The sequence below is a fragment of the Schistocerca nitens genome, chromosome 12, assembly GCF_023898315.1.
Source record: "Schistocerca nitens isolate TAMUIC-IGC-003100 chromosome 12, iqSchNite1.1, whole genome shotgun sequence".
Classification (NCBI taxonomy): domain Eukaryota; kingdom Metazoa; phylum Arthropoda; class Insecta; order Orthoptera; family Acrididae; genus Schistocerca; species Schistocerca nitens.
In genome coordinates, this window is record NC_064625.1 from 28,700,023 (window position 1) to 28,714,343 (window position 14,321).

Sequence of the window (14,321 nt, forward strand, 5' to 3'; positions counted from 1 at the left end):
CTGAATCTGAACTGTAAGGTGGATGAGATAGTACTTCCCATTTTGTCAGTGATTTCATGGGTTAGTTGAGCAATATGAGGATGTATGGTGTCTTGTTGGAGAATCACGCATCTCCTCTGAGATACACAATGTCTCTCACTTATGGCTGGCTTCACCTTGTTTAAAAACAAATCCGAGTAGTACTGGCTGTTCATTGTACACTGATCTTCGAGATAATCACAAAAAACTGGACCTTCAGCATTCCAAAACACCATGAACATGACTTTTCCTGCTGATGCTTGGGTTTGGAACTTTTTCTTGACAGGTGAGTTGGTGTGCTTCCATTCCATGCTTTGTATTTTTGATTCTGGCTCATAATAGTGAACCCAGTTTCATCACAAGTTAAAATTTTGTTGAAGAAGAGCTCACCTTCTCTTTCATAATGTTCCTTTAGCTCTGTGCACACTCTAAACCTCGTTTCATTGTGTAGCTGAATCAACTCCTTTGGGACCCATCTTGCATGTGTTTTGTGGTACTTCGGCTTGTTACAGATAATGTTATGAAATGTACCAGTACTAACTTGAGCCTTATCAACTATCATTTCCGCAGTGACGTGGCGGTCGGCACGAATAATGTCATCAATTCGACTTTCAAGTGAGGGAGTTGAACTGCAACAGGTCAGCCAGAATGTTGTTCATCAGTCACTGAGTCGCGAATTTGTTTAACTGCTCTACCCACTTGTAAAAATTTGCACAATTCATATAACCTTCGCCATAAACTTTAGACATTCTACAGTATATATTGACTGATTTCTCGCCTTCAGCAAGTAAAAACACGAATAACAGAACATTGTTCAACTAATGTGGACTTTTCAACTGGACTCGCCATCTTGAAATGTATTTTTGAGGTTATAAACAAAACAATGTTGATGAATCAGCTGATCAGGGCTCATCCCAGTGATGCCAACTTAAAGCCATAAAAGCATCAAACTTGCCCTACAAACAGTTTTTTCCACAGACCAATTTGTCTCTTTAATTACTGGCTGACCCTTGCACATTCCAAAGTTCTACCAACAGTCTGGCTAGAAAAATATTGTGCATCGGAAGTTAAAATAATGAGGCACAATGGTCGAGCAACTCCTCACATTCTCATATTCAGTACTAAGCGATACTTACGATAATGTAAAGAGCAATAACATTGGATGGTAAATGACTGGAAATGAGATCATGTTACACCCTATGATAATCTGATGAAAGAGGTTGGGTTTATTAAATGTCTGGAGAGTAGCACCAACAGTGGAATATGGAGGAGGTAGTGTGAATTATGGATGTGTTTTTCTTTGTTAGGGTGTGGTTTCTTAAGAAAACACTAAATTCAGCACTGTGTACTGTATAGGAATAATTTGGAGATGATGATTGTTTCTACCAGTGTGACCATGCACCCTGTCATGAAGCAGCTTCTGTGAGGCAACAGTTTGTGGACAATAACATTCCTGAAATGGACTCGCCCTGCCAGAGTCCTGACCTGATCTCAACAGAACACCTTTGTGGGATGAATTAGAATGTCGACTTTGCTCCAGACCCCTGTGCTCAACATCAACACCTTCTCTGGTTTCAGTTCCTGAAGAAGAATGGGCTCCTATCGCTTCACAGGCTTTTAGACACCTTACTGAAAGTGTCCTCAGCAGTGTTTAAACTGTCATAAAAGCAAAGGGTGGAATATGATTAAACAAAATAGCAAACTTATTTTCTGACAATAACCTTATAGGAGCTCTTCATTTTGGCTTCTGTAAAGGATCCACAACAGAAGAAGCAATGTGTGCTCCCATGAACTCAGTTCTGTTGGTTATAAACAACAAAATGCAATCTACTGGCATTTTTTGAACCTGATCAGGGCATTCAAGAATTTTTAAAATATAATTCTGTTACACCATGCATATTGCACATGTGAGACATATAGGGGGTGCCTCAGGAGAAATCGTAGATATTCAGGGACGTGACAGGAATGATCATTCAAAGCAAAAAACTCTAGTAAACGTGGCTCTAAAATGTATACCTTGAGAACTATGAGAAGCTGTTCAGTAGAAGAGATGTGTAGCACATTAGTGGAGGTGAACAAGTGTCATAGCTCTTAAGGTATGCAATTTGGAGCCATACTTACTAGACAATTTTTTCTTGTTTTGGTCCATACTATCTCCCCCCAAAATGTGTGAAACAAAGAGCTTGCAGCACAAAAGGTTTGTTTCTCTGTAATGAAGATCAGGAAGTGCTCACAGTTCTTAACATATAAACTTTAGATTCCACGCTTACTAGAATCTTTTGGTTCAGATGATAATTACTGTCATATCCCTGAATATTGACCATTCATCCTGGAATACACTGTATAATCAAGTGTTGTGTTGAATTAATATCAAAATAAATTTTTAAAAGATTTTACTTTAAAATTTATATAATAGAATGTCTGTGAAATATTTACCATCAACAGGCGAAATTCTCAGTACTGTCAGTAGACAGACATTAAATAGGGAGAAATTATTCCGACTTCAAGAAATATTTGTTCTTTCCTCTGGGACAAAACAGTAATAGGCTGTGGAAGGTTAGAAAGAAAAGCCAGATCTCTCAGACTTCAGGATGAGAGATACACACCTGTTCTTAGGAAGAGAGACAACAAAGATAGAGTGGGAGGAGGTGGTAATTTTTTTGAGGACCATTACTGAGAAAATTTAGAGTACAGGCATTCAAAGCTGACTGCAGAATTATTCTACTGCTGCCAACATACATTTCACATAAGGACTGTGAAGATGTAAGAAATCACGTCTCCTGTGTGGGTATACAGACAGTCACTTTTCCCTTGTTCTCTTTGAAAGTGGAACAGGAAAGGAAACGAGAAGTATTGGTACAAGGTAACCTCTACCACACATCATACAGTAGTTTGTATGTGTGTATATGTAGATGTAGAATATACTGTCCTTGAGCTTCTATTCTCCTGATGCCTTGCCCTTCATCTCACCTCGTGAGTTCTTCTCATCCTGGCATCTACTTGACCTGTACTTCCTATTTAATCTTTCGCAACCCATCCCCTCCCTTCCCTGAGAAAGGTACAAATATTTCCAAAAGCTAGGTTGCTCTCTTGAACTGTTATGTTAAGCCGTAGGCAGTACTAAGAATTTCAAAGTCTGGTGGTATATGTTTGTCAACCACAATTTGGTAGTTTTCTCAACTACTTTATAATTTGTATACTGCAACTACACTTTTAAAAACATGTGAATAAAAGAAATGATTTTTACACTACAAACGTGTTTCAGTCCTTTTTCTATCTAATGTAGGATTGGGATAAATACACTAGCTGATCAAAATATCAGAACATTCATATGTAATACAAAAATAAGTACTAGGTATCACAAGAGACGGACCAACCAGTATAAATGTTGGTAGAGAGGCAGTAACAGCAGTCAGGAGAGCTCAGGAACTTTGAACTGTCAAACAAGAAGTCCCCCAGGGATCTATTCTTGGCCCCTTTCTCTTTTTAGTTTATGTGAATGATGTCACCCAGCCACAGAACTCCATAATAGTGAGCTACGCAGATGACACATCTCTGCTGTTTTATGGCAAAAACAGATGGAGTAATAACTATAATTAAGTATTTTCAAGAACAAGAGCTAAAGGTCAGTGTTAATACATCACAATTATTATCATTCAAGACTGTTAACTGTCATCATACCTCTATAAATAATATATATGGAACTGAGGCAGCAGACACTAATGGCTGCAAATTCTTAGGTCTATACTTAGATGAAAACTTGTGGTGGTAAAAGCATATTAACCTTGTGTGTAGAAAGATTAGTAGTGGATTATATCTACTCAGTCATCTTGCAAAAATAGTTACAAACCCTACTATTCAAACTGTTTACTGTGGAACAATATATCCTTTACTAAATTATGGTATTGAACTTTGGGGCTGTGCTGCTGATACACAACTCAATAGATTAATGTTGTTGCAGAAGAAGGCAATCAGAATAATGTATGATCTGGGTCATAATGATTCTGTTAGAGATATTTTTGTGCAACATAAGTACCTTAAAGTGTATTCCCTGTTTTTATGTAAGGTAATTTTATTTTTTGTTAATCACCAAAAATATTCAAGAATATGCAATGACATACACGACCAGAACACTAGAAATAAAAATAGTTACTTTAGGCAGAGAACAAAGTTAAAAATAACAGATCACAGCCCATACATCAGTGGCCAAATTTGGTTTAACAAATTTCCAAAAGACTTATGTGCCTATGATGGATATATCTTTAAAATGAAACTCAAATTATTCCTGGCAAAGAAATGTTTTTACTCTCTGAATTCTAAGTTGAAAACATGAAATTAGAAATATTTTAGTTTTATACATACTTCTGTGACACTACAGTCCCTTTGTGTGCTTGTATTATAGTCTTGCTAATTTATATCAATTATTTGTTTTGTTTGTATTTTAAGAACATCTTCATAATTATGAAAACAACAATGACATTTGCAACAGTCAGCATTTTTGTTGACTCTATGCAAAAAAATTAAATAAATAAATGTGGGCTAGTCATTCTGCAAGGGGCCTCCTGGCCAATGATGCCAAACGCTCATTTCCATTTATCTGATCAACAATTCATCAGGGACATTTCAATCATTCTAATGCAGCCCAAGTTGACTGTTAGTGATGTGATGCTGAAGTGGAAATGCAAAGGAATGACCAAACTGAGACCAAGCACACATCATGTACTGATGGGCAGGAACTGTAGAGCATTGTGAATGGTGGCTGTAAAAAAAACCACACGAAATCAGTGAATCACTCGTGAATTCCGAAGTTCTGGCAACGATACAGCTGGTACAAAGACTTTGTGTAGGGTGTTAAAAAGAACAGGGGACAATGATTGAGCAAATCCATTAAGTCACACATTTATGTACTCAGTGGTGACATTTGAGATGGTGTAAAGAGTGATACTAGTGGCCAGTAGCGACTAGAAACGGGTGATTTCGAGTGCACTGGAAACGGGTGACTTCGAGTGCTGAATCTGTACCCTGTGGCAATCCACTGAAAGGATTTAGGATTTTTGAGCGCCTGGAGAATGTTACCAACCATCATTGTAGGGCAAATAGTGAAGTACGGAGCAGTCGGTGTTGTGATATGCGGATGTTTCTCACAGTTAAGGTGCAGTTCCCTTATAGCACTTTTCTTTTTGGTCATCAGTCTACTGACTGGTTTATGTGGCCCACCACGAATTCCTTTCCTGTGCTAACCTCTTCACTCTTCATCTCAGAGTAGCACTTGCAACCTACGTCCTCAATTATTTGCTTGACGTATTCCAATCTCTGTCTTCCTCTACAGTTTTTGCCCTCTACAGCTCCCTCTAGTACCACGGAAGTCATTCCCTCATGTCTTAGCAGATGTCCTATCATCCTGTCCCTTCTCCTTATCAGTGTTTTCCACATATTCCTTTCCTCTCCGATTCTGCGTGGAACCTCCTCATTCCTTACCTTATCAGTCCACCTATTTTTCAACATTCGTCTATAGCACCACATCTCAAATGCTTCGATTCTCTTCTGTTCCGGTTTTCCCACAGTCCATGTTTCACTTCCATACAATGCTGTACTGCAGATGTACATCCTCTGAAATTTCTTCCTCAAATTAAGGCCGGTATTTGATATTAGGAGACTTCTCTTGGCCAGAAATGCCTTTTTTGCCATAGCGAGTCTGCTTTTGATGTCCTCCTTGCTCCGTCCATCATTGGTTATTTTACTGCCTAGGTAGCAGAATTCCTTAACTTCATTGACTTCGTGACCATCAATCCTGATGTTAAGTTTCTCGCTGTTCTCATTTCTACTACTTCTCATTACCTTCGTCTTTCTCCAATTTACTCTCAAACCATACTGTGTAGTCATTAGACTGTTCATTCCGTTCAGCAGATCATTTAATTCTTCTTCACTTTCACTCAGGATAGCAATCTCATCAGCGAATCGTATCATTGATATCCTTTTACCTTGTATTTTAAGTCCACTCCTGAACCTTTCTTTTATTTCCATCATTGCTTCCTCGATGTACAGATTGAAGTGTAGGGGCAAAAGGCTACAGCCTTGTCTTACACCCTTCTTAATACGAGCACTTCGTTCTTGATCATCCACTCTTATTATTCCCTCTTGGTTGTTGTACATATTGTATATGACCCGTCTCTCCCTATAGCTTACCCCTACTTTTTTCAGAATCTCGAACAGCTTGCACCATTTTATATTGTCGAACGCTTTTTCCAGGTCGACAAATCCTATGAAAGTGTCTTGATTTTTCTTTAGCCTTGCTTCCATTATTAGCCGTAACGATAGAATTGCCTCTCTCGTCCCTTTACTTTTCCTAAAGCCAAACTGATCGTCACCTAGCGCATTCTCAATTTTCTTTTCCATTCTTCTGTATATTATTCTTGTAAGCAGCTTCGATGCATGAGCTGTTAAGCTGATTGTGCGATAATTCTCGCACTTGTCAGCTCTTGCCGTCTTCGGAATTGTGTGGATGATGCTTTTCCGAAAGTCAGATGGTATGTCGCCAGACTCATATATTCTACACACCAACGTGAATAGTCGTTTTGTTGCCACTTCCCCCAATGATTTTAGAAATTCTGATGGAATGTTATCTATCCCTTCTGCCTTATTTGACCGTAAGTCCTCCAAAGCTCTTTTAAATTCCGATTCTAATACTGGATCCCCTATCTCTTCTAAATCGACTCCTGTTTCTTCTTCTATCACATCAGACAAATCTTCACCCTCATAGAGGCTTTCAATGTATTCTTTCCACCTATCTGCTCTCTCCTCTGCATTTAACAGTGGAATTCCCATTGCACTCTTATTAGCACTTAAGAAAAACTAAATGTGGAATAATATGAATACATTTTACAGGATTGTGTACTGTGTGCAATAGAGGAACAATTCAGAGTTGGTGATTGCATCAGAATGATGATGCACCGTGTCATACAGCAGCATACGTGAGGCAGTGGTTTGTGGACGACGACATTCCTGAAATGGACTGACATGCGCAGAGCCCCATGCTGAATGTCTTTGGGATGAGTTAGAACGGTGTTTCCCAACAGGTGGTCTGCAGACCCCCAGGGGTCCGTGAGCTATGCCAGAGGGGTCCACAAGATGCTTTAAGAATAAAAAATATATTAAATATATTTCGTATGATAACAGATTTTTCATTTTGGCTGCTTCCTGCATGAGCATAGCTTTAGCGAACGCTAACTTCTGCGTCTAGCTTCTTCCTAGAGTGTAAAGAGATTGGCAGTGAGCATGAGCAACTTCTTATTCATATGGAAGTAAGATGGCTTTCTCGAGGTAGGATCTTGTCAAGATTTTTTGAATTTAGAGACGAGGTTCGTGTCTTCCTTCTTGACACCAAGTACACGAATTTTCTCACTAACGTCTCTTGGCTTTGCTCAGTTGTGTACTTAGCTGATGTGTTTGAACACTTGAATGTGTTAAACTTGAGTTTACAAGGAAAAAGTGTAGACATGTTCAAAGTTGAGGATAAGATTAGTGCTATGTTCAAAAAGTGTCAGATCTGGGCATCAAGGATAGAAAATGAGTCACTAATTAACTTTTCTACTTTAAAACAATTCTTGGAGTCATCAGAGAAGAGTTTGCCTGACCAGATCAAGATCAATGTAGCCGAGCATATATGCAGCCTAGCCACAACTTTTAGAGAGTATTTCCCTGAACCTGACCCTGACGACAGATGGATTCAAAATCCCTTCAGCTGTGGAAATACACAAAATCAAAGGCCTCACTGAAGATGAGCAAGATCAACTTGTGGATCTGTCCAGATGTGGTACAATGATAAACATTTTCATCGGTGGTAAAATTACAGACTTCTGGGCATCGGCACGCAAGGATTACAAGAATCTTGGAGATAAGGCAATGAAAAATATCCTTCCATTTGCAACCACATATCAGTGTGAGCAAGCATTTTCTTCCATGTGTTCCATGAAAAACAAATATAGGCATCGGCTCGACATGCGGTTGGATTTCAGAGTGAAAGTTTCAAGTTTGGAACCTAATATTTCAGAAATAATGGACTCAAAGGTCAGATTGAACTCATCTCGTTAAGAACTGAAAATAAAAACTAACTGTATACTGATGGAGTACTCTGTTGTGACTGTATTTTTTCTAATAAATAATACTTTGTACGAAATTAGTGTTTTCTTATTTTTCACACATGTCTACTCAATGCAATCTCAAGTGTAGTAAACTTGAAAGACCAATACACTCAGTTTTAATTTTTTCCTGTCATTTTCAGTTCATACTCAATTTTTATTTTTTTAAGGCGTTTGTTATACTAAACACCCAGATTTGAAGACAAAGATTCTGAGCAATAATCAGAAATTTAACAAAAACAATGATGGCTAAATTGGAAAAGTTTTAATCTGAATATTTTTTCGATAATGAATATGTCAATGTTTTTTCTAAGCACCAAAAATAGAAAACTTATAAAAAGACTCTTAATTTGGCTCTTTTAGGTACTTGATACTGTGATATGACAAGGTACCAGTCATGCTCGATGAGGGGGTCCTGGAGAAAATTTTGTTGGGAACCTCTGAGTTAGAATGTAAACTTCGCTCCAGACCCCCGTGTCCAACATCACCACCTTCTCCAGTTTCAACTCTTGAGTAAGAATGGGCTGCCATCCCTCCACAGACATTCAGACATCACACTGAACATGTCCCAAGCAGGTTTGATTGTCATAACAGTGAACTGTAGACACACCCCATGTTAATGTCCACAAATTGATGTCCAGGTACTTTCAATCAAACATTGTAGGTATCCAGATAATGCTGGATGCTTAAAAAAGATATTTTTAAAAAGTAATAAATATCCTTTGCCTCTATGGCACAATAAGTACACTCCTTTCATTGGGAAGTACGAAGACGGTGCTTGTCAAAAGCTTAGCATGCATGTGTTTGACACGTACTGTGCAACCTCCTCCTCAAGCCTCTCCAGATCCTTCTCGGTGATGCGCCAGATGTGTGGGTCAGGCTCCCCTGCTGAAGTGATTGTGCGGTAGTACAGCCACTCACGAACTGCTCGCTGGATTTTGATGGCAGCCTTCTCTCGCTCTAGTTCACGTCTTATGTGAGGAAAGTGCTTTCGGGTGGAGTAACCCCTCCATACTGATTGTATTTTCTTTGCACTCTTGTATCCTAAAGAACCAAAGGTGATGGTATCACTTGTAAACGGCAGAAATAAGGCACTCAGAAAGGCATTAAAAAGGCTATTACACTGTCTTCAGTTTCTTATATAATAATAATAATAATAATAAAATAATAATACCTCAGTTTCATATACACTGAAGAGCCAAAGAAACTGGTATACCTACCTAATATCTTGCAGGGCCCCCGCAAGCACGCAGAAGTGCCGCAACACAACATGGCATGGATTTGACTAATGTCTGAAGTAGTTTTGGAGGAAATTGACACCGTGAATCCTGCAGGGCTGTCCATAAATCCATAAGAGTACAAGGGGGTGGATATCTCTTCTGAACAGCACGTTGCAAGGCATCCCAGATATGCCCAATAATGTTCATGTCTGGGGAGTTTGGTGGCCAGTGAAAATGTTTAAACTCAGAAGAGTGTTCCTGGAGACACTCTGTAGCAATTCTGGACATGTGGGGTGTTGCATTGTCATGCTGGAACTGCCCAGGTCTGTCGGAATGCACAGTGAACATGAATGGTCTGCAGGTGATCAGACAGGATGCTTACGTATGTGTCACCTTTCAGAGTCATACCTAGACATATCAGTGCTCCCATATCAATCCAACTGCACACGCCCCTCACCATTGCAGAGCCTCCACCAGCTTCAACAGTCCTCTGCTGACATGCAGGGTCCATGGATTCATGAGGTTGTCACCATACCTATACACTTCTATCTGCTTGACACAATTTGAAATGAAACTCATCTGACCAGATGATATGTTTCCAGCCATCAACAGTCCAATGTCAGTGTTGACAGGCCCAGGCAAGGTGTAAAGCTTTGTGTTGTGCAGTCATCAGAGGTACATGAGAGGGTCTTTGGCTCTGTAAGCCTATATCGATGATGTTTCATTGAATAGTTCACACCTGACACTTGTTGATGGCCCAGCATTGAAATCTGCAGCAATTTGCAGAAGGGTGGCACTTCTGTCACACTGAACGATTCTCTTCAGTCATCATTGGTCCCATTCTTGCAGGATCTTTTTCTGGCCACAGTGATGTTGGAGATTTGATCTTTTACCAAATTCCTGATATTCATGGTACACTCATGAAATGGTCCTATGGGAAAATCCCCACTTCATCACTACCTTGAAGATGCTGTGTCCCTTCGTTCATGTGCCGACTATAACACCACATTCAAACTCACTTAAATCGTGCTAACCTGCCATTGTAGCAGCAGTAACTGATCTAACAACTGCGCAAGACACTTGTTGTCTTATATAGGCGTAGCTGACTGCAGTGCCGTATTCTGCCTGTCTACATATCTCTGTATATGAATACTCATGCCTATACCAGTTTCTTTGGCACTTCAGTGTATAATAATAATAATAATAATAATAATAATAACAGATAAAACAACACCACATAACAAACCTGACATCACACTCACCAATAAAAAGAAGAAATTAACACAACTGATCGAAATATCCATACCCAATACAACAAATATACAGAAGAAAACAGGAGAAAAAATTGAAAAATACATCCAACTGGCTGAGGAATTCAAAGACATGTGGCATCAGGATAAAGTTGACATCATACCAATTACACTATCAACTACAGGTGTCATACCACACAATATCCACCAGTACATCAACACAATACAGCTACATCCAAACGTATATATAAAACTACAGAAATCTGTAATTATTGATACATGTTCAATTACCTGAAAGTTCCTAAATGCAATGTAACATATACCGTACAGTTAAAAGGAAGTCACGCTTGATCAAGGTCCGCGTCACTTTCCATTTTTAACCAGACATAACGTCTGAGACAGGAAAGATAATAATGATAACAAAACTCAAACTATGTAGCCTCTACAGATAATATAGTAATATTTTCTGAAAACACTGATATAGCAAATAACTGCGTCATCATGTTGAAAGTAATGGTGAAAAAGTCTGGATAACAATTTTTTTTCAAGAGGATAATTCATAATAAACATTAAAAATGCTCCAATATTCCTAAGCACGATATATGGTAGAATTAACAGAGTGAATAAATTTAAATACTCATGGGAAATAATGTAGGCAGGTGGCCTAGATAAAGAAGTAAACAAAAACAGAACCCAGAAAATAGTTAATGAAGGACATTAAAAAAATGAGCCTCTGTGAAAAAAATCCAACAGTACAACACTGTCATAGAACCAAGTTGCCTTTATGCAGCGGAATGTTTAGTCCTCAACAAAAAGGGAAAATTGAAGAATTGGAGAAGGTACGATAGAAAATATTCTGTCCAAGAAAAGTTGGGAGTGTGTGGATGAGAAGAAGTAATGAAGAAATCTACCCCAAACTGAAAACTATCTGATGCTCCTAGGAAAAGAAGAGTTTTATTTTAGGTCATTCTGTTTGAATGAACTTGGAAAGACTGACCAAAAAAAAAAATATTTGACAACTTTGACATACATCCCAAAAATGCAAATCAGTTGTTCAGGGTTATATTATATATTAAACTGAGGGCAGTGTAGTAGCTTTTCTAACGCCTTATTTCTGATTGCAGAATGATTCTGCTGCAGCCATCACACATTTTGTATAAGGACCACAAAGATAAGAAATATTATGGCTCGTGTGAAGGCATATAGATCCCTCACTCTATTTGCGAGTGGAACAGGGAAGGACATGACTGGTAGTGGTACGAGATTTGCTCCACCACATTCCATATGGTGGCTTGAGTAGTAAACATGATGACTCAGCAGAAATAAATGTTATATAAGCAGAAATTCTAGACAGGCCATCTTTTCAAAACAAGTTTATATAGTTTGGAAATTTTCAGAAAAAACGTCATAAACTGGACTATTTTTTAGACAGATTGAAAAATTGATAAATATTGAAAAAATACTGGAAAAACAAAAAAAGAAAACAAACACATGAGGAAGACACTTCATGTGGTCCATAGATGGCTATTATTGAAGAAAGAAGAAATAGTACTAACAATAAATCTTTGATTGTGGTGGTTATTCATAACCAGATTAATTTTTTTACAGCCATCAGTGTTTGAGATGTTCTGATGCCATCATTTATGTCTTTGCATTTGTCCTAATCTTTTCATCTCTGCTTGACAACTGCATCTAATGTACTCCATAATATAACCTCCTGACACATTAAAATTGTGTGTGTGTTTGTGTGTGTAATGTCTGGACAGCTCACCTGCTCGGAGCACTGCTCACGAAAGATGAAGTTCTGGGTCTGATTGCCAGTTTGGCACATAGTTCTAATATGTTGGGAACATAAAAACAAAAATAGAAGCAGTGCAGAGGGAGAGATTAATTCTGAATACTCAATAACTTATTTTATTCTAATCTGTCTGGTCCTACAATATTGCTTCCTCTTTTGCTGCCAATTTAACTACCCATCCATCAATCTCCTGCCAGTGGTGTTGTCTTGTTGAACACATCAGTTCTCCAGTTACCAACCAACTGCACTGCTCAGCTTGTGCTTCAAACTACTGGAACAGCTTACTCTTGACAGAATTAAAGGAGTAATAAATAATATAACTCCAACATATCAGGCTGGGTTCAGAAGCTGTGCAGCTACTGTGAACAGGTCCAAGCCTTGACATCCTACATTGAGGCTGGATTCTGGAAGAAACTAAAGACATCGGTGGCCTTTGTTGATTTGTCATCAGCATATGATACTGTGTGGCTAAATGGGTTACTGCTGAATCTAAAAAAGCATGTCCAAGCAAGAAACTGACAACACTCATCGGAAATGTGTTAACCAACCATTAACTTCAAGTTAGTCATTTACCATAAAAAAATGGACACCCCCAAGGATCCATCCTAGCACCTTTGCTCTTCAACCTTTATAGCAGTGACATGCGAAACACTACTAGCAAAAAGTTTTGCTACGTCGATGACCATTATATAGCCATGCAAACCAGCACACTTGAGCAAGGAGAAAATATATTGTTTGCAGACTTAGAAAATCTCAAAACATATTACAAAGCATGGAGACTCCAACCCAATGCAGCCAAGACAGAAGGCTGTGCATTCCACTTAAACAACAGAATTGTAAAGCAACAATTCAATGTGAGTTCCCATCAACAGATGATTAGAAACAATTTATGTCCTAAAACCTTGCTGTCAGAATATAAAAAACACCTGGAAAACACTAGCTGAAAGCTAAAGACTCAAGATAACATCATAAAGAAACTGGCTGGCAACCTGGTGGCTGAAGCTTCCACTCTATGGACTATAGCTCTGACACCAGAAGACACAGTAGTTGAGTACTGTGCCCCAGTATGGCAACACAGTGCTCCTATAAGGAAATTACACACTCATCTGAATGACTCAATGAGAACTATTATGGGTAAACTAAAATCATCGCCAATCCCTTGCCTGTACACTACCAGCAACATTCCTCCATCCGAATTACGATGCCAAGAAGTAACTGATCGAGAATGGAGAAAGATACATCACCACAAAATACAATTCCATACCTTATTACTGACTCAAAGCTGCTGTGATATACTACTTTTCTTATTTCCATCCTGGTAGCGTTGTACAATATCCTAATTGCAAATACTAGGCTATTTAATTTATTTGCAAGGTACTGTATAAGTGAGTCTCATGATATATTTTTAAGACGTTGCATTCTTAGGAATTACACAGAGCTAGCTTCTGGCAAATCCTGGTTTTTGTGACTGATCTGAGCATCGATAATATTCTTCTCGGGTGAGCATCATTTTATTTTGCTTGTTTTCATTAACTGAGTCTTTTCCATGTTTAATTTTAACCCGTTTAAATCAAACCAGGTGTCTAATTTTTTTAAAAGTATTTCATACAGTTTGGGGAATTTGGACAGCACTGTTACTTTCAGCAATTGCATATGTGTAATCTGCAAATAAAACTGAGTGACACCCAATATTAAGTGATAGATAATTTATGTAAAACATAAACAGAATGGGACCTAAGACAGAACTTTGGAGTACTCCTCGTGAAATGGTTTCCCGTTCTGAAATATAAGTTCCTCCCTCTGATGATATAACCACTCTTGTCTTCAGTTGGTTAAGGAGGACTTAAACCATTCTAATTCAGTGCCTCCAATTCCATACTTCTCCACTTTACTGAGT

The 14,321-nt window shown here is 38.5% G+C and overlaps 1 protein-coding gene across 1 annotated transcript in view; it reads right to left on the reverse strand.

The window, feature by feature from the left end:
• LOC126215223 (uncharacterized) overlaps positions 1-14,321 on the reverse strand; it is a 44,699-nt gene that overhangs the window by 18,386 nt on the left and 11,992 nt on the right. The window contains exon 2 of the mRNA XM_049941890.1: positions 8,972-9,200. Coding sequence (XP_049797847.1) covers positions 8,972-9,200 — 229 coding nt within the window. The remainder of the gene's footprint in view (positions 1-8,971; positions 9,201-14,321) is intronic.